Raw genomic sequence first — 27030 nt, 5'->3', positions numbered from 1 at the left:
TGAGTGAAATAAAGGGCCTGGTGATTTATCTCAGAGCCTAGCAGAGAGCCTTGCCTGGCAAATGCAGACTGATTGCTGAGGAAGACTGTGTGTCACATAATGAGATGCTCCTGTGGATCAAATTATGTGAAAGCTTCTGCAAATAATTTTTCATTCTCACTTGGCAAATACACTCTCTGAGATCAGTTACTTCCTTTCAGGTGGCAAAATATGTCCCTTCTTAAATTCTCCTTTTCCCCTATCACTCAAAACAGTATGTGTTCCAGAGGTTTTGAAATGTCAGACAGTTGAATAAATACTCTCATTTTCTCTATCTTTCAATGCTAATGAATCACGATGAGTGTTATAATACACGATAAAGAATTTATTTGTTCTCACTCTCTCAGAGTTTAGCAAAATAACTCAGATCCTGGTTTTCTTGAACTTGCAAAAAATGTCATTCCCCAGAGTTCAGAGACCTTCAGAGAACTGATGCCAGCTTCAGTGCTGGTCCAGTTCATACGTGCTTCTGCTTGGAGCCAGCTGCCTATAACTGTTATAGGGCTGGCTTGGTCAAAAGTTATATTAATACATACAGTTTGAGTTTTTTCCCTACTATGTGAAAGTCTAATTGAAGAATTGCTATAAAAACTCAGAAGGTGATAGTAAACTCTCCTGGAGCAACCTTTATGTAGGGGCTCATGTCATTGATTGTGGCTGATTGTAGCTCTTTCAGCAACTCCATGATATAGTTCAGAAACATGTGGTAGTTTTGAATGGACAGGTCAATCAATCTTTTAGACTCAGAGATGAATTTTTCACAGTAATCAGAGAGCTGGTCTGAAAACTCCTGTAGTTTATATGTGAACTGCTGGTGGTAATCAGAAATTATTTCCTTCACTGCAACAGCCCAGCTTTTAATTACTTCCTGAGCACTGGTAGAAAGCTCTGTAATCTTCTCTTTCCCCCTTCCCTCTGCATTGGCAAGGATGCTAAGATACTCCTGCAAACTTTTCTGTATCAATGGTTCAATCTGACTTGAGAGTTGGGAAGCAAAATCAGTAGCACCGACAATGTATTTGGAATGGAAGTCCTTAAGGACATCTACTAGGTTCTTGATCAGGTTGATGACCTTCTCTTCAAATTCATAATATTTCACTGTCCAGCCAACCGTAGTTGGATCAAAATATTCTTGGTGAAGAGCCTGCACATACTGAAGGAGCTGCTGTAATTCTTGAGAAGCTACCTGAAGTTTGTTTTGGATTAGTTTATTAAACTCAACAAAGTTATAGTTTAGGTTTTCTTTCAGGAATCTAAAAACAAATGAAATGTATATGTCGGAGATTGTATTGATATTCTGTAGGGTTTGATTAATGAAATCAGTCAATTTCTTCTCCTTGAAGCGTTTAAGTTCACTTTCTATCTCTTGGAAAATGTCTTGTAGAGACCTTTGAAGATCACTTAGCATCTCTGTCATCATGGTAGACTGGAGGTAACTGAGTGCCTTTTGGATCTCTTGTGAGAAAAATAGAAATGTTTTCATACACTCCAAGGCCATATCTATTAGTTGATTGCACATTGATGTAAAAGAAAATTTATTGTTTAGTTCCTTGTATAACTCAGACTCCTCCATCAGGTACAGTAAATAGGAAAACAGTATATGTAATCCTTTATGGATATTTGAATGTACCTGGGACAGTCGCTTCGCTATTTCTTGTATGACCACAGTGCAGAGCTCATCTGCAGTGTAGTTCCTGGCTCTTCCTGGGAGCTGGAATCTGGTTACATTCAGGAGATCAATGAACAAGTCAGTCGCATGCTTGACTGTCACGCTGTATCCCTGAGTAACTCCTATTAAGCTGTCTGACACCTTCTGGAGTCTCTGGAAACCACTGCGGTCCTCCTGAGCCAACAGTTCCTGGTACACACTCTGGGCCTTGTCCTTCCACTGCTGGTAGGTTTCAGTGGTGCCTCTGGCCATCCTTTGGAGCTCCATGTCCACTTCATCAATCTGCCTCATGGCCCCTTGATACACCTGATCAGCGCTGTCCTGTAGGCCTCTCCTCAGTTTTAAAGTAGCATCTTTCAGATCAAGTCCCATGTACTCCTGGTGGTACTTGTTGACATAGTCATAAAGGGCTCCCGTGGCCCTGGGCACACTGTCTTTGAGCGAGCTTAGCAATTCGGACGCAGCTCCTTCTTCCCAGTTAGCTTTGATCTGAACTTCATCATCCAATTCCAGGACCCTCAACTCAATTTTGAATATGTTGAGTATTTTATCTGGAGAGGCCTATGACCAGCAGAAAAGGACGAAAAGAACATGTTTTCAATTATCCTGATTACATAATACACTACATTAAAACTTCATTAGCAATTAAAAGTAAAGATCAGAGGATCTTTCATATTCTGATGGAGATTTATCTTTCACATGTCATATCTTTCATATATGTTTGTCTTACGGTTAAGCAAATACACTCATTAATTCCTCTTTAACACATGCCCCAGAAAGGATAAAATTATGTACGGCATTTGCACAGGGACATTTAACATCAAGGCTTTTCTAGGACTGAAGATTAGAAGAGGAGGAGCAAGTGGAGGAAGAGGGAGGAGGAGGATAGAGAGAATGGGGAGAAAAAAAAACAGGAAAACACTAATTCAGAGAAAGAAGATGTAACAAAAATGAAAAATGTCCAGGGCTCATCTAGGAGAGACCTAGAAGACCAATATCAGGTGCTATCCATCCTCCAAGCCTATGACAAAGTTTAATAATAGAAACTGATTATTTCTTCTTCTCTACTAATGGCATCTTTGATTTGGCCCCAGCAGAACTTGTATGGTAGGTGAGAGGAATTTGGCATATCTCACCTAACAATCCTATCATGGGGAAGAATTTTGAAGCCTCAAATACTCCAGATGCCCCAATCTGAAAAATGTACTCAGCATATGGCAGAGTTTGTCCATGATTTAGGTGATGAGGCAAAACTCTCATCTTTCTAGAATGACCCAAATGTAATAAAATAATAATGGTAATAGGAAGTCATATGTGCATTTCATACAATCAATAAAAGACTCCTAACACTTTCTGGAGAATAGTTCCTCAGAAGAGAAGTTTAACCAGTTAATTGCTTGTATTTTACCTGGTTTTGGAAAGCCCAGGTAATACTTTGCATGGACTTCAATTTATCTGCCCATATTCTATGTTAGCTCTTGATATGTGTAAACCACTAGATGGGACTCACCTGAGGGCGGTAGTAGAGGTTCCATCCCAATACGGTATCGCTAATGTTTTTCACGTCGATGACCACAGTGCCTATGGCTGGGAAGGCTACTGATGAGGAGAAGTGGTTCTCATCTTCTTGGTAGTGCAGACAGACATCAGTTAATGTTGGGCTGGTGATGTTAAGGTCAACCTTTCCATTCCAGTACCTGAAAGCAAAAAAACCCCAAACCCCCCAGGAAACAGATGGGCCATCACGAAAAGGAGGTGGAGATGGCAGACACCACAATGACTAGAAAAAAGATGAAATTAAAAGTTCCCTACCCAAGTCCTTGATATTTGCCATCTTCTTCATATTCTGCACTGAAGTCACGGTGTGCAAAGGATGCGTTAGTCTTATACACTAACATGCCACCTTCGATTTTGTGTGTTCCTACAACTGTATGGGACAGATTTTATATTTCATTAGATTAGTAACTGCAGGATATAAACATTTTCCTTGTGAAAACAGAATTCTATCTTAACTATATGTCTTATATGTTTGTAACATGCAGTACTAATTTGAAAAAAAAATAGGAGACCTTATTCATCCTAAAATTATTACAGAAACACCTATTTTCTCTGAAACTATTTCTGTAGAATGTCAGTAGGTTTTCAACAGGATGGTTTTCAAACATGGAGTATAAATGTATCTCCTTCCTGCCTCTTTTAAATTTTGCTACAGATAGCAGCTTTGCCTCAAGTCCTATCTAAATACATAATAATTTATTTACAACTCTCTTTGAAGAAATACAGCACGTGCAGAGGGTGGGGGAGCTTCGCTGGTGGCTCAGTGGTAAAGAATCCACCTGCCAATGCAGGAACCATGGGTTCGATCCCTGATCTGGGAAGATCCCACATGGCAAGGAGCAACTAAGCCTGTGTACTACAACATTTGAGCCTGTGCTCTAGAGCCCGGGAACTGCAACAACTGAAGCACAGGCTCTGCAACAAGAGAAGCCATTGCAATCAGAAGCCCACGCACCACAACTAGAGAGAACCCCTCACTCGCCACAACTACAGAAAACTCCATGTAGCAACGAAGACCCAGCACAGCCAAATATAAATAAAGTCTTAAAAAAAAAAAAAAAGAAATACAGCCTGGGGGCTGGGGGTGGGGTGGGGAGTCAGGAAATTTCCTTACCATTTAGGTCATATTCCAGGAACTGAATGGTCGAGCTGCATGTGGAATCAAGGAATGTTTCAACATGATCTCCTTTGTTTTTCAAACCAGCACTCCAAGTGGTGTTATACAAGGGCGAGGCCACCTCAAAACGCGCAGTCAGTGTTCCAAAGGAAGGAACGAGAATTCCAGCAGGTACAGAGAACTTCATGGAAGGAATCTCAAGAGTCTGCTCGGGCACGGTGATGGTCGGCAGCTCAGAGTCTGCGATGTTACTGGCCACTGTGTTTAGATCCAGAACAGTGCTGCCAACTGAAATACTTTTGGGAAGGGTGAACTGGGACACAGTCAACTGAGATGCAGGCACAGTTATCTCAAAAAAGGGAACAGAGGAGGCTTCTGGTTTAGAGTATTGTATTAACACATCAACTCTGGGGAATTTTACTTGGGATAGAGTTGATACGTTGAAGGTCAATGGAAGAGTACTTAGGTTCTTGTAGATTTTTATTTCACTGAGGTCAAGTGTGTAGGATGGAATCTGAAGATCTGTAAAGGGGACTTGGAATGTAGGTGTGACATGAATGGAATTTTGATTATTTCGTTTCAGTCCAGGAATAATGAATTTATCATCCAATTCTTGCATGGGGATAGAAACAAGATAACCATTGGGGTTTTTGGTATATATGAGGGCAGTTGCAGCACGGAGATACTGTTTCCTATTAAGGCTGGTGGTGACATTCAGCTTTAGGAGGTCCCATAAGCTTTTGTCATAAACTGGTAGGACAGTATCTTTGAGGAACCGTAGGTACCCTTCTAAGGAGACTGCCATGTCAAAGCGAGCCACTTCTTGGTCATTAGAGAGCTGTATATTGTTCTGGAGAGATCCAGAAGGAACCTGGACCTCACTGTTCCAGCTGATTTTCTGGTTCTCAGTGTTAACATTCAAGGAGACTTCCTGGCCAAGGAAATTGATTTTAAGGAGGGAATTGGGCTGATGTGCACGGACCTGAACAAGGGCTGATATTTTCCACAGGGAGAGCTCCAGGGTGGCTTTGCTTGTATGCTCTCCAGATGTTAAAATGAGGCCCCCTAGCTCTAAATGGTTTTTCATATTTTGTTCCCAGATGATATATATGCGTTGGAGTGTGGCTTCTCCAGCAAAATTTTCTTTTACTTTGAGGTCCCAGAGACCATCTGCTTTGGAGGCTCCTTGCAGTGTCACAGAAGATCTGGTGCCCTTGGAATTCAAGTAAGTGTTGGCTTCACTGGCAAGAGACCCTGAATATCCCCATGAACCAAAAGAACCCTCAACACCTCCTTTGGTAGACGACTCAATGGAAAAGTAAGAGGTGAGGCTTTCTAAGGTGAGCTTGTGGGCAACTGCTCCCGTAGCAGCAGAGAGCAGTTTGGGGGAATTGAAATTATACTTTAATTCAATGGCTGAAGAGACAGTAGGTTTTGACTTGGTATTCCCATGAAGCTCTTGCTTGAAACTCATTTTCAAAATTGGAATTTGGACCCTTGCTGTTGTCGTCACTGATGCGTCCACATTTTTCTTGGTGAAACTAACAGTACTGTCATGATTGCCCTCCACAAATCTGTTACTCAGGGACAAAGCGGTGGCTAACTTTAGTCCTCTTTTCCTCGTCAAACTTGAGGTGCCCTCTAATTTGTACTGCAGTGTATCCATGACAGAAGACGATGAAGTAAGAAAATGAGCGACAATATCTGACTGATTATACAGACCAACATTGGTATTCAGTGTGATGACGCTCGATTTAAAGGAAAAATCATAGGTAATATTGCCCAGGGCTGGAATTAAAATTTTGTTTATGGTACTCAATACCTTGAACTCTGGAAGAGAAAGCTCAGAAAGTTCCTTAGGGACAGGAAGGGCCGGCAGCTCTAAGAAGGGCAGGACTAACGTGTATGAGGGTACGGAGATGCTAGAACCCAGGACAGTGATGCTGGGGGTGCTGATCTCTTTGGGGATCATATACTCAAATGTTAACATCTTCACTGTGAAGGGAGACACTTCAATGTTGGCAACTGGAATAGTGTATCCAGGAATTTTATAGATCTTGGGTTGCTGGTTAAGGGATTTTTCAACTTTGTACTTATCAAATGTAGTTTTTGCTTCATTATAGGATTTGATAAAAAAATCTAGTGCCTGGTTTCTGACTGTCTCGAAAAGCCTGGAGAAGGAATTGATGTTACGATGGATAAGAGCGTAGAAGGCATCCAGAGGAACTGGGATGGAGTGCTTGTCTTTGTTTTTCTTATACTGAGCCCTTACACTTAAATCAAATGATTGCTTTGTTGTTTTCAAGAAATCCTTCAAGCCTGTCTTTTTCCATAAGGAGATTTCTTTTATCTGGGGAGTTGTGAGCTTTGTGTAAGGTAGAGTCATTTCAGGGATTTTTAAAGGAATGTTTAAGAAATCCAGGTTGGCTTCTCCATTTATTCCTATGTGGGCTTCGATGCTTTTCTCATTGTTGCCAGCAGAGAAATTTTGATGGTACTTATATTGATTGAACCTGCCACTTGCTTGCCAACTGGCTTGCTGGGTACTAGGACTCAGAAACAGTGCATAATTATTCAGAAAGTCTATCTTCCCTGTCAGTTTTAATGGAAAACTAACTCTCAGGTTCCCCTCATTGTTTGTGGATGCAGTCATCTCATATGGCTGTGCTGAGAAGAAAAGAGAATTTCTCAAAGTTCCAACAACTTTCCCATTTAAATGAGCATCATGGTTGCCAGTTATCTCCGCCTTCCCCTCTTGAAGCAGTGCCAGGCCTTTAGCAGTTAGAACACTGCGACCCACATGCTGACATTCAGCTTGTGACTGGATTTCAAATTTAGAGAAGTTGAGGAATCGAGACTCATATAGTATTTTTTGGTTCACTCTTAGGTGTTTGCTGTTGATCTTATTAGACAATCTGAAGGAAGTGATGGACTCTTCCACAGTAAAGCTGCTTTGGGATTCATGTGTTCCCTCATCTGAGAATTCGTGGCAGGCCAATTTCCAGGATGCTCTTCCAGAAGAAGCCCATGCTATGTGTCCAGCTTCCAACAGGGTCTTGAGGTCACTGTGCAGGTCAGCCTGGCTGGAGAAGTCAAGCTGGGGGATGTTCAATTTGTGGAAGTACTTTGTGTTACTGTCCAGGGTAAGTTGATTACTTATGTTGACGAGCACACTGCTACTGAGCTTCAGTGTATTTTTTTCTGTGTGTATACCTGCCACTGTGTTTGACTTTCCCTCAATAGCATTTCCAACCCAGAGCACCTCACTCTCATGTTCTGTCTTCAGGTACTTGCTGGAGAACCTCACAAATTCCTTCAGAACCAGTGGATTAAGTGTAGGGTCTGAAAGTTGTGCTTTTGCTTGAAAATCAAAATTGAGCACTTCTAATCTGGATGCTCCTTTGGCGGTGATGGAAGCCTCCATCTCCGCCTGGTTTGCCAAAGCTGTTGCATTCTGAATGTCAGCATTTGCATCTAATGTGAAAAAAGGAGACTGGATTTTCAGAATGCTGTACAGCTTGCCAAAAGCAGGTACTTCAATTGTGTGTGAGATATGGGGAAGCTGGAATTCTGGGATGTGAAGGTCAGAAACTTGAAAATCTGTAAGGTTGAGATTCGGGATGACAAATTCTGGAATAGTGATTTCCGGTAAATGGAAGTCTGGCACAGTGATTCCAGCAAGAATGGTATCCACCCCGCTCAGATCCCCCAGGTACACTTCTGGGACTGGCCACTGCAGCTCACTGTTCAGCATCTGGTCAATGGTTCTGACGATCTTTATTTTTATTTCTACGAAGTCAATTGTAAAGGAAGGGATGTGGAGGGTATTAAGGATGGTAAATTCTGGCGTGGAAAAGCTGGATGGGATTTTCACATCCTTCAGTGTTTTGAAGTTGATCTGAAAGGATGGGATCCTCAGATCTGTCAGGGGAACGATGAAGTCAGGAGTCTGATATGTAGCCTCCTGAAGGGCACGGAGACCGATTTTGAAGGCAGGTATGGTCCCAAAGGTGGTCTGGATTTCAGGAACAGTGAACCCTTGTTCTACTAACGTTTTCAGGTTTTCAGCCCAGTCTTGGATCGAATACTGTTCTGCAAAGTCAGTAAGGTTCTTAGCAGCAAGAGCCCACCAGTCAGAAATGTAGGTGACGAGTGTGTTGTAGACCTGGCCCACTAGGAACAGGTACCGCTGGAGTTCCTGCTGTACATCCATTTGATATACTCGGTCTCGAAAATCTTCCAGGGTCTCCTGAAACTTTGCTTTCATGTAAGTTACAGATGTTGAACTTAGAGCCTCCTGTAACCAATCCAAGACTAAGGTGATTTTGGTGGCCTTTAGGTTTTCCAGATAGGTTGAGACCACAATCCTAGCATCCTCTACAAGCAGTCTGAGTGCCTTTGCTTTCTGTGGGAATTCCAGGGCCTGAATTTCATCATTGATTCGCTGAGTCACCTCATGAATTTTGTTATTGGTTTCATCTACAAACTGGTGGTAATCAAATGACCTTAATTTTTTTACCAACATGTCAAGGAATCTGTTTACTTCTTCAAGGAATTGATTAAAAGACAATGCTTCAAGCTGCTTGAGAGCATTGTCGGTAAGCCCAATCAATTTTTCAACAATTTCTGCCATCTTGACCTGCTGTAGGACACTGCTTAGCTTCTGAACAGTCTCCTGCAGCTTATATTGTTGGGCCAACTGCACTGATTTATCCATTAAAGCCTGGATGTGTTGATCTATTTTATACATCTTAATGAACTCATGGACCATGACTCTGAAAGCATTGATTTCCTCAGTTACTTTAAAACCTTCAGAAAGACTTGTAACACGGTATTTGACATGCTCAATAATTTCCTTTATTCTTTGAAATGGGATTGTAGTTCTCAACTGATCTAAAAGCACTCTGACGTCAACAGCTTCAACCTGCTGTTTGAACATTTCAGCAAGGTGATGGATGTCTACAGTCTGAATCTGTACCTTGAGCTGTTGCAATTTTTCTTGTATCTGGATTCTGATTTGATACTTAGTATCCATATTTTGAATCCAAGATGCAGTACTACTTTCAGTTTTGTTAAAATCAAAATTTTCAATAAAAAAATACAGATCACGGATTTTTTTTACTAAATTGACACGGATATGATAATGTTCATCAAGAATTTTCAATTTTTCAATGATTTGATCAATAATCTTAGCAATAGTTGTCTTAAAATCATGCAAATCATAATTATCTTCAAAATACTGATCAAATTGTATCACATATGTTTGCAGCTGAGACAGTTTTTCATTAAGGTTGATTGTGGCATTGTCTAATACAATTTGCAGGTCATTTTCTGTGAAAGCAGTTAGTTTCTCCTTGGCACTCAAAACTTGTCTCTCCCAATTGAACGTGCTCAGATAATCACTAACTTGCTGTGAGAGTCTGTCCAAGGCTTCTACATATTTCCTCATGTGTTTATCAATATGGGTGCGCTTCAATTCTTTCTGTACAGTCTCCAGTGCACCTATAACTACTACCCGAGTCTTCTCAAAATATTTTGGCAGGAATTTAAAGAATGGGAGATGGATGGTGTGAGCATTTTGGTTCTTATCATATTTTACAGAAGCAACAAGAGTGAATTCCTGGGGCTGGCCAACAGAATCCCTCATCTCGAAAGTGTCAATGACATTGATGGGCTCGTTGAGGACAAGTGGCACTGCAATAGGGAAGTCCAACACAGTGAGGTCAGCCAGGGCTCGTCCACTGAGCTCAACACCAGCTTTGTCTTTTGTGTTGTAAGCACTGAAGTCCTGGCTGTATTCATTTTGGTTCAACTGGGTCCTGAGTTTCCAGTCGCCTGTCTGCTCGGCCAGAGTGAGTAGGGCACTGACTTTGTGATCAAGAGCAGTGGTGATGCTTCTCTTGGACATGAGACGGTGACTTGTGGATCCTCTGTAGTCATGGGAGAAAGTAAAGGCCAGAGGTTCTGCTTTCAACAGGAATTTGCTGTACAGCTGCCCCGTGTGTTGTCCCCAGAGAACCAGCTCCCCATTGCCATTTGTATGTGTGTCGATGGTCATTGTAAATGGGGCCACTGCAGAGTGGAATGCATTGCTGAAATGCAGGGAGTCTGAGTTGTAGTTTGTTCTGATGTCCACAGTTGAAGCAAGCCCAGCAATGTTCGTGTTGAGCCGATGGCTAAACTCTGTTCCCTGTACCTTAGCTACAGTGTCTGCTTTATAGCTTGCAGATAAGTCAGCATAAGAAAGAGTGTAGATGTGTTTTATTTCATCATTTTGGTAGGCTCCTTTTATGGTCCCACCCACATTCAGCTTCAGAGGTTCTAGCCTTAATTTTCCATTGTTGGTCATATCCAGAGCACTGAATTTCAAGTCACTGTTTAAAGTAGTTACCAGGGAATAGGGCTCTAACTGTAGATTAAAATTTTGCTTATAAAACTTGTCAGAGCTATAAATGTTGTCAAGTTTGGAAGAGAAGTCCAGTGAGAACCCTACAATGTTCAGATTGTTTGTGTAGTCAAGTTTCATTTCATCATATGAACCCATTATGTCATTTGAAAGCTTGAGTCCTTCCTGGTTGATTTTGAAGTGGAAGATGTTTTTGCTGTCGACACCCAGAATCATGGCCTGATAAGCACTTCCCAGCGACACCTCTGTGGGGGCAGCTTTTCCATCTAGACTGAATTTCGCATGGTGTTCTCGAAAGCGGCCGTTTGATGTTAATTTCAGAGATGCCCCAGAGAGGCTGACTGCCGCGTTGAGTTCATTCTCCAGCACTAGGGGATTATACTTCAAGCTGGTCGTTGCACTGGTGGACATTCCGTCCCGGGCAATCCTGAGTGTTGCCTTGTGAGCACCACTGTTAATCTTGTCAGTGCCCAAAATATCGGCATTTAACTCGAGGCCGTGAGAATTTAGAGATCCAGAAAGCAGGGTGAAGAACCTTAGTGCCTTGTAATCAGCCTGATACTCAGAACGGAGCAATGCATGCTGCTTAGAGAAGGTCAGATCCACTTTGTTTGACGTGGCAAAGTCCTCATACTTCCCGTTGGTGTCAGATTTCAGTGTCAGCTCATAGTTCTCATATTTCAGGGAAGCAGTATTTTTCACGAGGCCATCTTGCAGATCCGAGGTAGAGGTAATGGAGACAGTGCCATCATCATACCTTCCTGTTATCTGATTGGTGCCCTGGACATAGGAGGAGTTAAACCTCAGGTTGGATTCTCCAGTGAGCTGGCCCGTGGCAGGATCTCTCTGATAAGACAGGTCATATGCTCCTTTAGCATAGAATGCAGAGGCTCTGAACTGTCCGTCAATCTTGACTTCCTTGACGTACAAATGCTCTTTCTTCTTTGAGTCCAAATGGACTGACGCAGAAATCTGTGGGCCCCAGGCACTGGATGCGTCAAATGTTAGCAGACCTTCTGAGGCCGGACTGTTTCCCCTTTTCTCTACAAGACTGAATTTGACATTTGAATCCAGAAATTTGTGGTGTAGAGACCCATCACCTGAGAAGGTGAGTGTATTCCTGTGGTCATATGCTGTTTTTCCAGATCCTAGCATAAAAATCAAAACACACTGATTAAATGAAGTCATGCATCTTCAGAACAATTTCTATGGTGAAAGGCTTTCAGTAATAAAGTCCCATTGGTCTGGGTCAGTTGTGCCACAGTCTCCTCTATCTGTAGTGTGAGCATAAAATCTGACAGCAAAAGGCCTTCCTCCCAGAAGCCCTCCCTGACTACCACAGACCTTGCTGGGTTTCCCTTTCAAGTGCCTCCACTTTATACCTAGACTGTATCACAGCATCTTTTACATTGAAATCTAATTGCTAGTTTATCTGTTCATTTTCTCTCTTACTGCCTAGTAGGATACTTGATACATATGTGTTTAATAAATATTTCCAAAAGAAGAGAGGCAGGGAGGGGAAAAGGTAAGAAAGAAAAAGTATAGGGTTCCCTATTTGCAGGGCAGCAGTGGATACACAGACATAGAGATCAGACTTATGAACAAGGTGGTGGAGGGGGAGGAAGGAGAGGGTAGGATATATGGAGAGAGTAACATGGAAACATATACATTACCATATGTAAAACAGACAGCTAATGGGAATTTGCTGTATGACTCAGGGAACTCAAACTGGGGCTCTGTAACAACCTGGAGGGGAGGGGTGGGAAGGGAGGTGGGAGGGAGGTTCAAGAGGGAGGGGACATAGGCATACCTATGGCTAATTCATGTTGATGTTTGGCAGAAACCAACACAATATTGGAAAGTAATTATCCTTCAATTAAAAATAATAATAATAAAAAAAGAACAGGGTTCCAAGTAGCAAGAAAAATATCTGTAAGGAAGTTTTTCCCTTCCTAGAGGAGGTTCTCCCGCTGGGACATGCAGCGAAGCCGTTCTGTGACCCTCCCCGCGAGCATGGCTCACCTTGCACGTGGTAGGAGAGCAGGTTGACCACAGAATCTGCCTTCACGTGGTACTGAGCCTGAAGGCTCCAGTGGTCTGTGCTGGTGTTGCCCCCAGTATAGGAGGCAGACCAGTTGTACAAGTTGCTGTAGATACTTGTGGAGAGGTCTAGCACACCCAAGAGGGGCAGCCGCAGTGGATACAAGTTGGGGATGGTAAAAGTGGGGATTTGGAACTCTTGCGATGGCAGGTGGAATCCCAGAGGCTGGAAGTTGAGGGCTGGAGTCTGAATCGTCTTGAACATCTTTAGATCTTCGGAGGATTTGCCACCAAAAGGCAATGGGATCTCAATTTCCATACTGTTCTTGTTCAAGGTGTATTTGATCCGACCGTCACTGAAATAAAGAGCAAAGACAGTGCCCACAGTCAGACAGCAAGAACTTCACTGCCTCCTGACCTTCCAAACAATAGTGCAGGTGTCCCATTGTCAATCCAATACTGCACGTTGCTCATGCTCTTCCCAAGGCCTGGAGTCCCTGGTTTTAATCCCTACCTATCAAACTCTCAGATTCATTCAAATCCCTTCCAAGAGCTGCGTCCTTATGACTGCTATTGCTATTGCTAAGTCACTTGGGTCGTGTCCGAATCTGTGTGACCCCATAGACGGCAGCCCACCAGGCTTCCCCATCCCTGGGATTCTCCAGGCAAGAACACTGGAGTGGGTTGCCATTTCCTTCTCCAGTGCATGAAAGTGAAAAGTGAAAGTGAAGTCGCTCAGTCATGTTCGACCCTCAGCGACCCATGGACTGCAGCCTTCCAGGCTCCTCCATCCATGGGATTTTCCAGGCAAGAGTACTGGAGTGGGGTGCCATTGCCTTCTCTGTCTAAGTCATAGTTGTGTGGGCTAGGTTGCTTCAGTCTTGTCTGACCCTTGCGACCCTGTGGACTGCCAGGCTCCTCTGTCTATGGGATTTTCCAGGCAAGAATGCTGGAGTGGGTTGCACGCCCTCCTCCAGGGAATCGTCCCGACCCAGCGATAGAACTGGAGTCTCTTACAGCTCGTGCATTGGCAGGTAGGTTCTTTACCACTAGCACCACCTGGAAGCCCAAGTCATAGTTTTTCTTGTTCTTACAGTGACATAATCACTTACCTCCAAAAGCGTTTCATAACCGTGAAACATCTTAGGGACAGAGTACTAGGATCTCCTAATTACTTTCTTAGGATTCTTTTTGTTAACTGGGTTGGTGTTCACATTCTGACCTCATATTTACTAATGCAAAAATGCCATAGCATTTATGCTACAGTTACTAATGTCTTTAAATTGCTCACATCACTTCCATTAAAAATGTAAATTGAAAAAAAGCCTAGATCATGCTAAGTAAAATCTTCCATTTACGTCTCATAGTTCAAGAAATTTTTCTGGTTCATTTTTTCACCTTTTCAAGAAGAGGTTGTCTGGGATGTGGAAGTTTGGCAATTCCATTTTCTGGAGGCACAACTCTTGCAGGCCACTGAGTTGGTCTTGTATATTCTGGGCGTAAGGAAGACTCCTCGATGTCTCCTGGAGCCAGGTGCTTGCTGCCTACAAAATAACAGGAGTTTTAAAAGGAGTGGGCATGGACAGGCATCACACACAATTCACATTAGGTGATAATCCAAATTTGACAGCTCTATCATTAAGCAGGATGATATACTCAAAGTTAAAATATAAATCATAAAAATTATTTAATTTTGGTTGGCAGTAATTCATCTCTTTCTGTATTTTATAAAAGGAATGCATAGCATAGTCAACCCTCTAGCCAGTGTCCTGTAGTTCCCTGTGATGTCTTAGGCACAGGTAACTCTTCTGCTTAGTATTCATTTGGTATTTCAAACATACAGCCTTGTGTAAATGGGTAACTAGGCACATGTTAAGGGCTTCCCTGGTGGCTCAGTGGTAAAGAACCTGCCTGCCAATGCAGGAGAAGCAAGTTCAATCCCTGGGTAAGGAAGATGCCCTGGAGTTGGCAACCCACTCCAGTATTCTTTCCTGGGAAATCCCATGGACAGAAGAGCCTGGTGGGCTATAGTACATGGGGTTGCAAAACAGCTGGACAAGACTTAACACCTAAACAACAACCGTGTACACGTCAATGTTTTTTTTTCTCTCCAGGAATTCCCTGGGGGTGGGAAGCATACCTTCTCCATCTTTGGATATTCTCTTTCACCTAATATAGGGTTGACTATGTAATTATCACTGTGTATTTATTGACTGGCTGACATGTACTCACAGCAACTAATTTGGAACCCATGTGCCGAAAAGTCAGGTCTGTCTGAGGAACTCTGCGATCCAGGAGAATATTGGCATACGTATGCAAGCTTTTAGGAAAAGCAGAGAGATCCACAGGGAAATTGGAAGTTGCTTTTTTAGTATCCACATTGGTGCCTGTGTTCCATTCAAATTCAATCTTATCTCCATCTGAAAACACACATGGGAAATAGCTGTCAGGAGCACCAGGTCAGTCCCGACCTATGGCCGTCAGCACTGCCCTCAAGTACACGGAGCTCTTCTTGGGTGTGCTCACGTAGGAGGGACATACACACCATAACGCCATGCCACCTTCTTGGATATTGTTGAGCCGTAAGCCGTGGCAGAGGAGTCCATCTGAAGGAGCAGTTTTGAGGGAGACCAGAGGCTGAGAATCTCACTTCTGGCTTCTGCTTGCAAACGGGGTATGGAAATCACACCTTTGATTTTGCCTTCTTCCTTCCTGTCATAGCTATTGAAAAAGAAAAGGTCAACATCAATGATTCTATTCATTCCAAGGAGATACGCAGGATGAAACACGAGTTCTATTTGTGGTGATACACGAATGGCTCAAAGAAGTGACCAGAGATTAAACTCCTCAACTTCTAAAGCTAACTCGGCACAAATTCAGGACTTTCCAGGGAGGTAGGGGAGAGGTTTTCAAAAACTGAATCCTGCTCTACCCTTTACTGTCTCTGCTGTCTTGGCCAAATTATTTAACCCCTCTGAACTGCCATTCCCTCATCTATAAAACAGAGAAACTCATACCTACCTTGCAGTTTATCACGTGAGATAATTAAAGTACCCAGCACAGTGCCTCATGAATAGTAATACCAATGAATGGCAGGCAGGTCCAACCAGACATGAGCGGACAGTCAGAATGATGAGGGTTCTATCTGTCCCTTGCACTGTGGACTGTGGGTACCCCTGGCCTGGTCAGCTTTAAAGCTGAAAAGGAAGAAAGGGCAGAGCCAGGAAGGTCCACAGCTCTGTCCAGACCCCCTAGAGAGTTCCTTACCTTATGTGGCCAGTGAGGGTGACCTCAGTGATTTTCTTGTTCTGAAAGTCCAGGGTGAGCTTGTAAGACTTCTTTTCCTTAGAATGTTCATAATTAACTTTGAGGACTGTCCCAAGGTCAATGTCAAAATCTGGAATGTGGAGTTCACTGGACAAGGTCTTACTCTGCCGGTTGTATCTAAACAGCAGAGTAGCCTCGGTCTGCTTCACACCTGGGAGAGTGTACAAGTCAAGATGCGTATTCATCAGCTCCGTATAGGAAGAAAAGAGAACAAGGCAGAGAAACTTCCAGAACTTAAAGCACTCAACTGAGGACACAGTTCAAGGATTTTACTTTAAATTTTTAAGTCTAGGGTACCTGGACATGTGTTCAGTTTGTAAATATTTACTGATTACTTATCATGGGCGAGACACTGCTCTTGGCACTGGGATTCCCAGTCCTCATGGAGCTGACATTCCAGTGGGACATGTACAGACAATAAGCAAGTACATTGTGTCCGGTGGTCATAAATGTTAAGATGAAAAGTAAAACTGGATAAGATGATAAAGGACAGACAAGCATAGAAGACGTGCTGTTTCATGCGTGGTGGCCAGAGAAGCTCTGATAAGAGGATATGTGGGCAGAGGCTTGAAGGAAGAGAGAGGGTGAGGGTCTTCCCTGGTGGTCCATTGGCTAAGATTCCGAGCTCCCAGTGTAGGGGACCCAGGTTGCATCCCTGGTCAGGGAACTAGACCACACATGCCACAACTTAGAGTTCGCATGCGGCCACTAAAGATCTTGCATGCCGCAGCTAAAGACCTGGCACAGCCAAATGAATAAATGAAAGTGAGAAAGATGCTGAGCCAGGCTGTATCCTATGGGGAGAGTAGTCCAGGCAGAGGAAATCAGAAGTGCAAAGGGCCTGACATGAGGAACGCTTAGCATGTTCAGGGATCAGTAAAGGCTTGGCTCTGTCAGGCACACATCTCCGTGTGAGCATCTGCCAATGACATCCTTCCTGGTGCCCTGCCTTCCTCTCTCCCAGCTCCTCCCTTCTTTGTCACAAGATTCCCAGGTTTCCTTCAGTTCACAGGTTTACCCATTTTACATCTCTTGTAAAATTGTTAAATGACATTTTTTTTTTCATACATATCCCCTGTGAGCACCCCCTTTCCTGGGGGTTTTATTTTCCTTTTGTTTTTAATCTTGTGACTTACTGTTCCTGCATAAATAATCATCCACAGTGAATATCTCAGCTTCTCCTAAAACCTAAAACCTGCTTCTCCACTGGCCTTTTCCATCTCAGGACATGGCAACCCTGATCTTCATCTGCTCAGGCCAAAATTTTGAGTTGTCCTGAGAGCCTTTTTTCTCTTACACTGAATATCCACTGTATCAGGCAAATTCTGTCTGGCTAACCCTCAAAATATGGCCAGAATCCAACCACATTTGCCACCACCAATCCAATCCAATGCACCACCATCTCTGGCCTGGATTATTGTGACAGGCTGCACCCTAGTTTCTCTGCCCTTGTCCTTCTAAAGTCTTTGCTCAGCATAAACACAAATCAAATAGTTTCTTCTTCAAAACTAAACAAATAGGACATCACCAAACTTAGAGGCACAGCAAAGGAAATCATAAACAAAATGGAAAGAAGACCTACCGACTAGGAGAAAATATTTGCAAACCACAAAGAGCTTAATTTCCAAAATATACAAACAGCTTATACAGCTCAACATCAAAAAGCAAACAACCCAATCAAAAAATGGGTTCTCTAAAGAAGAGATAGAGATGGCCAAGAGGCATTTGCGAAGATGCTCAGCATCACTAATTATTCAGTTCAGTTCAGTTCAGTTGCTCAGTTGTGTCTGACTCTCTGCGATACCATGAATTGCAGCACGCCAAGCCTCCCTGTCCATCACCAACTCCCAGAGTTCACTCAGACTCACGTCCATCGAGTCAGTGATGCCATCCAGCCATCTCATCCTCTGTTGTCCCCTTCTCCTCCTGCCCCCAATCCCTCCCAGCGTCAGAGTCTTTTCCAATGAGTCAGCTCTTCGCATGAGGTAGCCAAAGTATTGGAGTTTCAGCTTTAGCATCAGTCCTTCCAATGAACACCCAGGACTGATCTGCTTTAGAATGGACTTATTGGATCTCCTTGCAGTCCAAGGACTCTCAAGAGTCTTCTCCAACACCACAGTTAAAAATCATCAATTCTTCTGTGCTCAGCTTTCTTCACAGTCCAACTCTCACATCCATACAAGCCCACTGGAAAAACCATAGCCTTGACTAGACAGACCTTTGTTGGCAAAGTAATGTCTCTGCTTTTTAATATCACTAATTATTAGAGAAACACAAATCAAAACTACAGTGAGGTATCACCTCACACTGGTCAGAATGGTCATTATCAAGAAGTCTAAAAATAATAAATGCTGGATAGGATATGGAGAAAACAGAACCCTTCTACTGTGTTGATGGGGCTATAAATTGGTGCAGCCACTATGGAGAACAGTATGGAGGTTCCCTAAAAAACTAAAAACTATAAACATATGATGTAGCAATCCCACTCCTGGGCATATACCCAAATTAGACAAAAAAACCTAATTTGAAAAGACAGATGAACCCCAATGTTCACAGCAGCACTATTTACAATAGTGAAGACATGAAAGAAACCTAAATGTCCACCAACAGATGAATGGATAAAGAAGATCTGGTATACACATACAATGGAATACTGCTGCTAAGTTGCTTCAGTCATGTCCGACTCTGTGCGACCCCATAGATGGCAGCCCACCAGGCTCCCGCATCCCTGGGATTCTCCAGGCAAGAACACTGGAGTGGGTTGCCATTTCCTTCTCCAGTGCATGAAAGTGAAAAGTGAAAGCGAAGTCGCTTAGTCATGTCCGACTCTTGGTGACCTCATGGACTGCAGCCCACCAGGCTCCTCCGTCCATGGGATTTTCCAGGCAAGAGTACTGGAGTGGGGTGCCATTGCCTTCTCCGACTATGGAATACTACCCAGTCATAAAAAAGAATAAAACATTGCTATATGCAGAAACCTGGATGGACCTAGGGATTATTGTTCTAACTGAAATAAGTCAAACAAAGCAAAACAAATATCATATGATATCACTAACATGTGGGATCTAAAAAAAATGATATAAATGAATTTACTGATAAAACAGACTCACAGAAAACAAACTTATGGCTACCAAAGGGCAAAGGGGGTGGATGGGTAAATTAAGACTTTGAGATTAACAGATACACACTATTATATGTAAAAGAGACTAAAAAAGGACCTACTGTATACTGTGTACAGGGAACTATAGTCAATATCTTATAATAACCTATAATGGAAAAGAATCTGAAAAAGTATATATATATATATATATATATATATATATAACCAAATCACTTTGCTATATACCTGAAAGTAACACATTTTAAATCAAGTATACTTCAATTTTAAAATAATAGCTTACTTCACTCATTGTAAAAACTAACATCCTTACACAGCCTACATGACCATCCTTCGCCCTGCCCCTATTTCTGACTTCATCTTCTACAGTTTTCCTCTCTGATCTCTGCTTCAACCATACCGACTTCCTTCCTTTTCCTCAAACAGAGGCCATGCACTTGCCCCAGGACCCTTGCACCAGCTGGCCCCTCAGTCTGTAACACTCTTTACATGTGCATTATCCCCTGACCTCTTTCAGGCCTCTTGTTTATGCTCCCTTTACCAGTGAGAACTTCCCTTTTCAATCCAAATGGCACTGGCTTCCCCCATCCTTTGTCCTGGCTTCCACTCCTGACATCCCCTAGGCCCCTCTGTGCTCTATTCTCCCCAGCACTAATCTGACTTTCTGAATATTTACAATGGCACCTCACTCCAGTATTCTTGCCTGGAAAATCCCATTGTTAAATACATTAAATGAAATTCATTCTCCTTGTGAGTCCTGGACTTGAGACTGAGGGCGGAGATGGAGGGGCCCTTTTCTGGATACTTGCCTTCAGTCTGAGTTACAAGCTTCAGCATGTCCACCAAGGCTTCACCATCTCTCCGGAGTTCATAGAATGCCTTGGCAGAATACTGTTCCACTTCTCCTGTGGGTTTCAATTCCAGTTCAAATCTAAAGATGTTACAATGCATGCGATGCATAATGTTAGAGCCTTCGTGATGATAATAATGTCGCCAAAACAACTCGGCCTCAACTGCAACAAAAATCTGGTCCTTATTTAACCCTGTCACTTGTCCTTAACTAATGATGATCTTTAAGGTCCCTTCATTTCCTCCAAAAGCCCAAGGCAAGGGCAAATCCCAGGATGCTTGGGGTTTTTGGACCAGCAGGGGTTGGCTGGTTAAGTCAGCAAAGCTGAGAATAAGGAGTGGGAAGTGAAGTGAAAGTTGCTCCGTTGTGTCCGACGCTGAGACTCCATGGACTATAAGATCCATGGAATTCTCCAGGCCAGAATGCTGGAGTGGGTAGCCTTTGCCTTCTCCAGGGGATCTTCCCAACCCAGGGATTGAAACCAGGTCTCCCGCATTGCGGGTGGATTCTTTACCAGCTGAGCCACAAGGGAAGCCATGGGGTGGGAGTGGCTTCAAGAAAGACCTTGCCCATGTGTCTGGAGGTAATGGAAACATGGATACTGAACTGGGAGCAAATCAGCATATGTCTATGATCTCCTCTAATGCATGAGGGAGAAAAAGGGGGCGCCAAGTGGCAGTGGGTAGTTTCCTTGAGGGAGTTTGATAAAATTTCCTCTGTTTATTTTTGGAGCTAAGACCTCCCTAGGGGTTATGACACCTCACCTTCCAATACTGCCCTCTCCTCCCCACCTATGGGGATGCCAAAACCTAGCCACACAGGTTAGGTAGGTAACCTTCTGGTGTGTAGGGCAGAGGACCACAGTTCTAAATAACCAAGGCACAGAACAAATTCCTGAGGCTGGTGACATGGCAACACAACACACAGTGTTCTTCCTTGGCTCTGCTTGCATGTGAATGCTCAGTCACATCCAACTCTGTGTTGCCCATCAGGCTCCTTGGTCCATGGGATTTCCCACAGGAATACTGGAGTGGGTTGTCATTTTCTTCTCCAGCGGATCTTCCCCACCCAGGGATGGAACCCATGCCTGTTGTGTCTCCCGCACTGGCAGGCAGATTCTTTATCACTAGCACCACATGGGAAGCCCTGCTAGGTGGTCATAATCTAGGAGGTGAGCGGATGCTGGGCAGAGACACTGAGCATTTCTGACCTGGTGTCCCCAGTCAGTGGGTAGTAGGAGGAAGAGTCTGTGGAGCTGGCATTGGAGTATGCACCCGTGATGCAATAGTTCAGGCCAATGAAGAAAGGCTTGCAAGTTGACCAGGACTGCCTGTTCTCAATTAGAGGTGGGATCACTTCCGTTTTGGTGGTAGAGACCAAATGCAATGTGTTACTAGTGAAAGAAGGAAAAAAAAAAAACCTAGTTATTTTCAAGTCATTGAAATGAACATTACTGATTCTCCCAATGTAAATGCCCCCTTACCCTGGCCCCTATCTTCCCTCTGTTCATATCCACCTCAAATTCTTTGATTTATTCAGAAACACAGAACTGTAAGAAGAACATCAATAAGGCGAACAACCCTGTGACTCTTATCATTTCCCGAAACAATTTGCACTAAGACATTGCACTAAGTTGGCCACATTTCCTATCTGTAGTTTCCATGACAGTAGGAATTAAGAGTCTCCCTTTACAGATGAAAGAGACTCAGAGAGGTCAGTAACGGACACTGGGACCCGACTTCATGGCTGCCCCTTCCTTCCTAAAGTGCAGATAAAAGGTGTCCAACTTGTTTTTCACCTGAAATCCCTCTCCACTAGCTTTTCTCCACCAGCACTAAACATACTCAAGTCTCTTTTCCCACTGTGTACACACACTCCACACCCCTTTCCTGCCCTTCTAGCCCCCTCTTGTCTCCCTCACAATCAAGAAATCTGTCTGCCTCTGTAGCCACTACTTTCATTCAACACCCTTCTCCTGAACAGGGGTCTGACGGCCACCCTCCTGGTGCTTCTGAACTGCCTTCATCAGCATCTCCAGTCACCTCCAATGGACATTTTTTGGCTTTGTCTTCTTTGATCTCTTGGAAGCATTCAGTAGAGTTGCTCACTAATGGCCAGATTAAGACTTTAGAGTCTGAACTAGATCTGAAAATATCTGGTATCCTCCTCCCCAGTATGCTCTTAAAAAATTAGTAAGTGCAAGAATATTTCATAATGTCCTGGTTCCACCTAAGGATGGTCTCTTTGATATATCATGTTCTTTTCTCAGGGCTGTTTTCTCATTTTAGGAGTGTGCTGAGACCAACCTTTGCTGGTGGGTTGGAACTCTAAGTACCAGTGATGCCCTGTCCGTGGGGTGATCCACCCCTGTGGCTGCTCCCGGGCTTCTGTGACCGTTTATGGCTTCGGTCACCCCTTATCACTCTTTGCTGTGTATGCCTCTTCCTTTTACATGTGTATATTCTATCTGTTCTTGTCCTAGTCCCTCATGCCTTACTCTACATGAATCACTGTTTGATTTCAACAACCTCTATGTGCCAGTGATGCCCAGATATGTATTTATAGTTCAGACATTTGCACTGAGCTCAGACCTATGGATCTGACGACAGCTGGGTATTCTCAGTCTCCCACGACTTCCAAGCCAGTGTGTTGAAAATGGCATTTGTCCTTATCCCCCTCACCAACTGCTTTGCTTCTTTAGTCTCTATTTCAATGACGAGCACCCCTGACTCCTCCTGACTCCTTCTTTTTCCTCACCCCGCCCCATCCACTCCACTCCCTGCATCCAGTCGATCACCAAGTTTCCACCTCCTAAGGATTTCTGGGGTCAGTTCATTGCTCTGTCTGCCTGCCCTCATCAGGTGTGGCACTACCATCTCCCCCAGCATGGGGTTGTAACCAGGCTCCTGACTCATCTTTCTGCTCTGGCCACGCCTCCTCTCGACCCATCTCCCACTCCAGAGTCAGAGTTTTCTAAAACACCAACCTTACCTCATTTACACGCCCACTTTCAACCCTTTTGCCTTCAGAAGAGCCCACACTCCTGAAGATGGCTCACAAGGCTGACCCCTGCCAGCCTCTCACATCCTCTTTCATTGTATTTCCCATGCACTTGACCACATGGAACTTTTCTTGTAGTTCCTGGAACCACATTTTTCCTTCAGTTTCCTTCAGGTCACTGCAGGTGCTTTTCTCTTTGCCTGGGAGCATTCATTCTTTTCTCTTTTGTCTGGGTAACTCCCACACGGCTTCCAGGGATCAGCTGAAGTGTGGCTTTCTCCAGAATGCTTTCCCTAACTGCCACAGGCTCCACAATACACAACGTCATGGTCCTCTCCTGCTTCCTCTAACTCAGCCTTCACTTGACAGTCGCCGCTTATCTCACTATATTTGAACTGATAAATTAATGTGTCCTTATATAACAGTTTTATTGTGGAGGCAGAAAGAGAATGAGAGTAAAATGGTCTCCATTTGTCTTATATTTGATAACACTCTTGCAAAGCATTCAGGGGGTCAGAGTTCAGTGAACATAATAATTATTAATTAAAAAGTGTCCAAAATATGGAAACACTGAGGTAAATCCATGTTTGAGGATTATATTTACCATGGAGCTCTCAATAGGAGGTCGCCTCCCACAGTCAGTAGATTAGGACTTTCATGCTTTATCTACTGAACTTGCCATTGTAGATTGGTATGTCCTTTGGTATTTTCCTTGGGAAAAATGTTCATTTCCCAAGGATGTTTTCTCTATAGCTAGTGTGTTTTTTTTTTTTCCATTCTCAAAAAAAAATCACACAAGAAAATACAATCTAATAGCAACTAATTAATCAGTAGGTCTGAAGTCTCAGCTTAGTGGAATATGAAAAGTCTAGGAAACTTTAATTATGCAGTGAGTCTAGGACAGGTAATCCAGTACCTTCTCTGAGGAAACTGTAGTGAGTCTAGGCAGGTTAAAAGCAGGTAATCCAGTACCTTCTCTCACCCCATTCCCCCCGCCTCCCATCAAGATCCACTGGGGCCTGAATTTTCTCAATCAACTGTGTAGCTTGGCCAAACCCTGCAGTCATAATTTCTTCTACCAAGCTGGCTGGTCAGATCTAAGTGAAAGAATTACCTGCCACTGAACAGCCTGACTGGCCTCTTGGGAGAAGGAATGATGAACTTCAGCTGCCCGGCTTTTAGGACTACTCGTGCTTCCAGGCCTGTTTCATGGAAGAAGTTGGTGTTCATCTGCACCCCGCTCCTGGCAAAGTCTGGGATGACGATGCCCATGTTTGTCACAAACTCCACAGACACAGACGGCTTTGTCACCAGTTCTGCCTGCATCTGTAAGTCAGACAATGACCTAATCAGCTTGGTTCAATAACCTCAGTCCCCTGCAGTCAGATCACCACTCCCCCCACAGCTTCCCACTTCTGGGAAGAATCTCTGGATGGCTCACACCAGAGGAAGCATTACTGAGATGTGTTTGTGGGAGGAAAAGCCATGTTCTCAGTCCTTCAGGGCCAGACTGATACCCAGGACCAGGAAGTACCCACGTTAACTTTAAGTATAACAGGATACAAAGATGACCGAAACACTTAGTTCTCATGTTATAGCCATGCCTGAGCGGAAGTTGCTAGGTGCAACCTGGTGGAAGCCTAATGTTCATCAACACATACACACTACCATGTGTAAAATAGACAGCTGGCGAGAAGTTGCTGTACAACACAGGGAGCCCAGCCTGGTGCTCTATGATGACCTCGAGGGGTGGAGTGGGGGGAGGGGAGAGGGGCTCAAGAGGGAGGTGATATATGTATAATTATGGCTGAGTCACAATATTGTATGGCAGAAACCAACAGAACACAGTAAAGCAATTTTCCTCCAATTAAATTAAAAAATACGTTAAAAAAAGAAAAGTTAATGAGGTGATTCCAATGATGATGCACTTCGTTTTGAATTGCAAACACCTTTTTAAATTGCACAAGACACCTGCCCTGGAGGAAAGTGAACAGATTCTTACATCAGCTACTTCCAGTTTCACTCCAGCTTTGATTCCAGGAGTGATGATGCCGGAGGAGGACACTTGCAGTTGTAATCCAAGTCCAGTGGGGAGTTCAAAGGCATTGTCCATGAAGATGTAGTGAAGGAACAAGTCACTTGTTGAACCTTTCCTTATGAGCTCTTTAATCTATATATCATACAGGAGAGAGTGAAAGTAAGCCTCATTGAAGTAGGCTTTCCGAAATGCAGCCTCCCCTATGTCAGACAATAGTTATTCTTCTTTATCCAGATAGAATGAAAGGGACTAGCATATTTTAATTAGCTGAATAGCTTAATAAATAAAGATGAATGATTATTGATTTCAACAAATTGAAATACAAAAATTTGCCCTGGATAGATATCATGTCATTTTCAACTGGGGATTCAAAGGGCATTTCAAGACTATTTCTGGGCCTCTGAGATTTGTGAACTTTAAGTATCATTGCATGGCATGACTTAATTCTGATTATTTGGCATTGGAATACTTGCAGCACAATATATTATGGTCAAACCAGTTTTTTTAAAACTGACGAGCTATTTAGATGATGTACATATCAGTATGCATTAGTGTTTATTCTTTATAACATCTCTGGAAAATAACTTGAGATCTCTTTTATGAAAGCCACATTATTATTCGTTATATCCTAGGGAGTATATTTGGATATTTTCTCCCTTTTAAATAAACTAATAATTATGAATATTTAGACAATGGACTGCAGTTTTCTACATACTTTTTTCATAATCACTTCATCATTTAAATATTAAAGCATATCTCTCTAGGTAGAGAGATACACTTAGGACTGTTTTCCACATGAACAAATGAATGCTGTTAATAGATACGTGATGAATAGCTTAATTTCTAAATGCTATCAATTCCTTAGGAATCCAGGAATCTTTTTCACTGACATTTAAGACAAACTTGCATCTCTGAAGGAAGCACAAGCATTTTCTCTGGTCTGCATGACTGGGATCTTAAGGGAGTCTGGAGATCTCAACAGAGCCCAGGCTAACCCATCACCCTATGATGGTCCACTTACCATCTGAGGGATCCCCTGCAGGGTACGAACACCTTTCAGCAGCAACTTCCCCAGGAGTTGGAGGTCATGGAGTTTGACAAAGCCAAGCTCTTCTCCCAAGATGCGGAGGTAGGCTCTGGCTTCTGGGAAATCTTTGGATTTCAGATCTTTGACCAGCTTCTCAACGTTGAACATGACTCCATTGACCATGTCCTGGGATTTTAACAACAAAATGTCTAGTGAGGTGTGAGTGCTGTCAAACACCCTTGGGATAAGGTGTGGGACCTCCCTGTTGCAGCTGTGATGAGCCTAAATATAAACCCTCGTAGTGGGGACGTGGGGCAGACACTGAAACCAGGCCCCCACCTTTTATCAAAAGACAGACAGCTCCTCCAAACTGACATAAAAAAAAAAAAAAAAAAACCAACAAAAAACTAAGGTCTCGTCAGGGACAATGGTGCTTCCACACTGTTCTTAACTTGAATGATGTAGGCATTCAAGTGATCTATGATGTAGGCATAGGTGATCTCTGTTCTCCAGCATGCCAGGATCCCTATGGCTCCCCAAGATTAGAAGATCCTCTGTCCCCCATCCCCTCCCCTGCTTACTCCTTCTCTCCTCCAACAAAGGAAAACCACTAGGGATTTCCTGGGAAAGCATAGCTGCTGTATACATTGGCCAAAAGCTTGAAACACATCTCATCTAGGGAAGCTCTGATCTAGGTAAGTTCTTAGAGATAAGAATTCCATAGACTGGTGCTTAGGCATCAGAGAAACAAAGAGTGATTGAGAAACCCAAAACAGATCAAAGACCCTCAGCCTCAAGTGGAGGTGAGTAAATTAGGAGATGGAGGTGAGCATCGGGGAGTA

General features: G+C 43.3%; 1 protein-coding gene across 1 annotated transcript in view; it reads right to left on the bottom strand.

The window, feature by feature from the left end:
* Nucleotides 1-343: 343 nt before the first annotated feature.
* The window catches only part of APOB (apolipoprotein B), a 41971-nt gene continuing 15284 nt past the window's right edge, over nucleotides 344-27030 (bottom strand). The window contains exons 16-29 of the mRNA XM_024999521.2: nucleotides 26183-26374; nucleotides 25126-25293; nucleotides 24238-24449; nucleotides 21334-21516; nucleotides 20083-20204; nucleotides 16096-16306; nucleotides 15374-15549; nucleotides 15061-15248; nucleotides 14227-14372; nucleotides 12811-13184; nucleotides 4380-11936; nucleotides 3521-3635; nucleotides 3219-3405; nucleotides 344-2269 (exon numbers count right to left, since the gene is read on the bottom strand). Coding sequence (XP_024855289.1) covers nucleotides 632-2269; nucleotides 3219-3405; nucleotides 3521-3635; nucleotides 4380-11936; nucleotides 12811-13184; nucleotides 14227-14372; nucleotides 15061-15248; nucleotides 15374-15549; nucleotides 16096-16306; nucleotides 20083-20204; nucleotides 21334-21516; nucleotides 24238-24449; nucleotides 25126-25293; nucleotides 26183-26374 — 11469 coding nt within the window. The 3' untranslated portion in view covers nucleotides 344-631. The remainder of the gene's footprint in view (nucleotides 2270-3218; nucleotides 3406-3520; nucleotides 3636-4379; nucleotides 11937-12810; nucleotides 13185-14226; nucleotides 14373-15060; nucleotides 15249-15373; nucleotides 15550-16095; nucleotides 16307-20082; nucleotides 20205-21333; nucleotides 21517-24237; nucleotides 24450-25125; nucleotides 25294-26182; nucleotides 26375-27030) is intronic.

Source organism: Bos taurus, chromosome 11, assembly GCF_002263795.3.
Source record: "Bos taurus isolate L1 Dominette 01449 registration number 42190680 breed Hereford chromosome 11, ARS-UCD2.0, whole genome shotgun sequence".
Lineage (NCBI taxonomy): Eukaryota > Metazoa > Chordata > Mammalia > Artiodactyla > Bovidae > Bos > Bos taurus.
The sequence above is the reverse complement of the archived record's forward strand: the minus strand, read 5'-3'. Positions and strand labels throughout refer to the sequence as shown.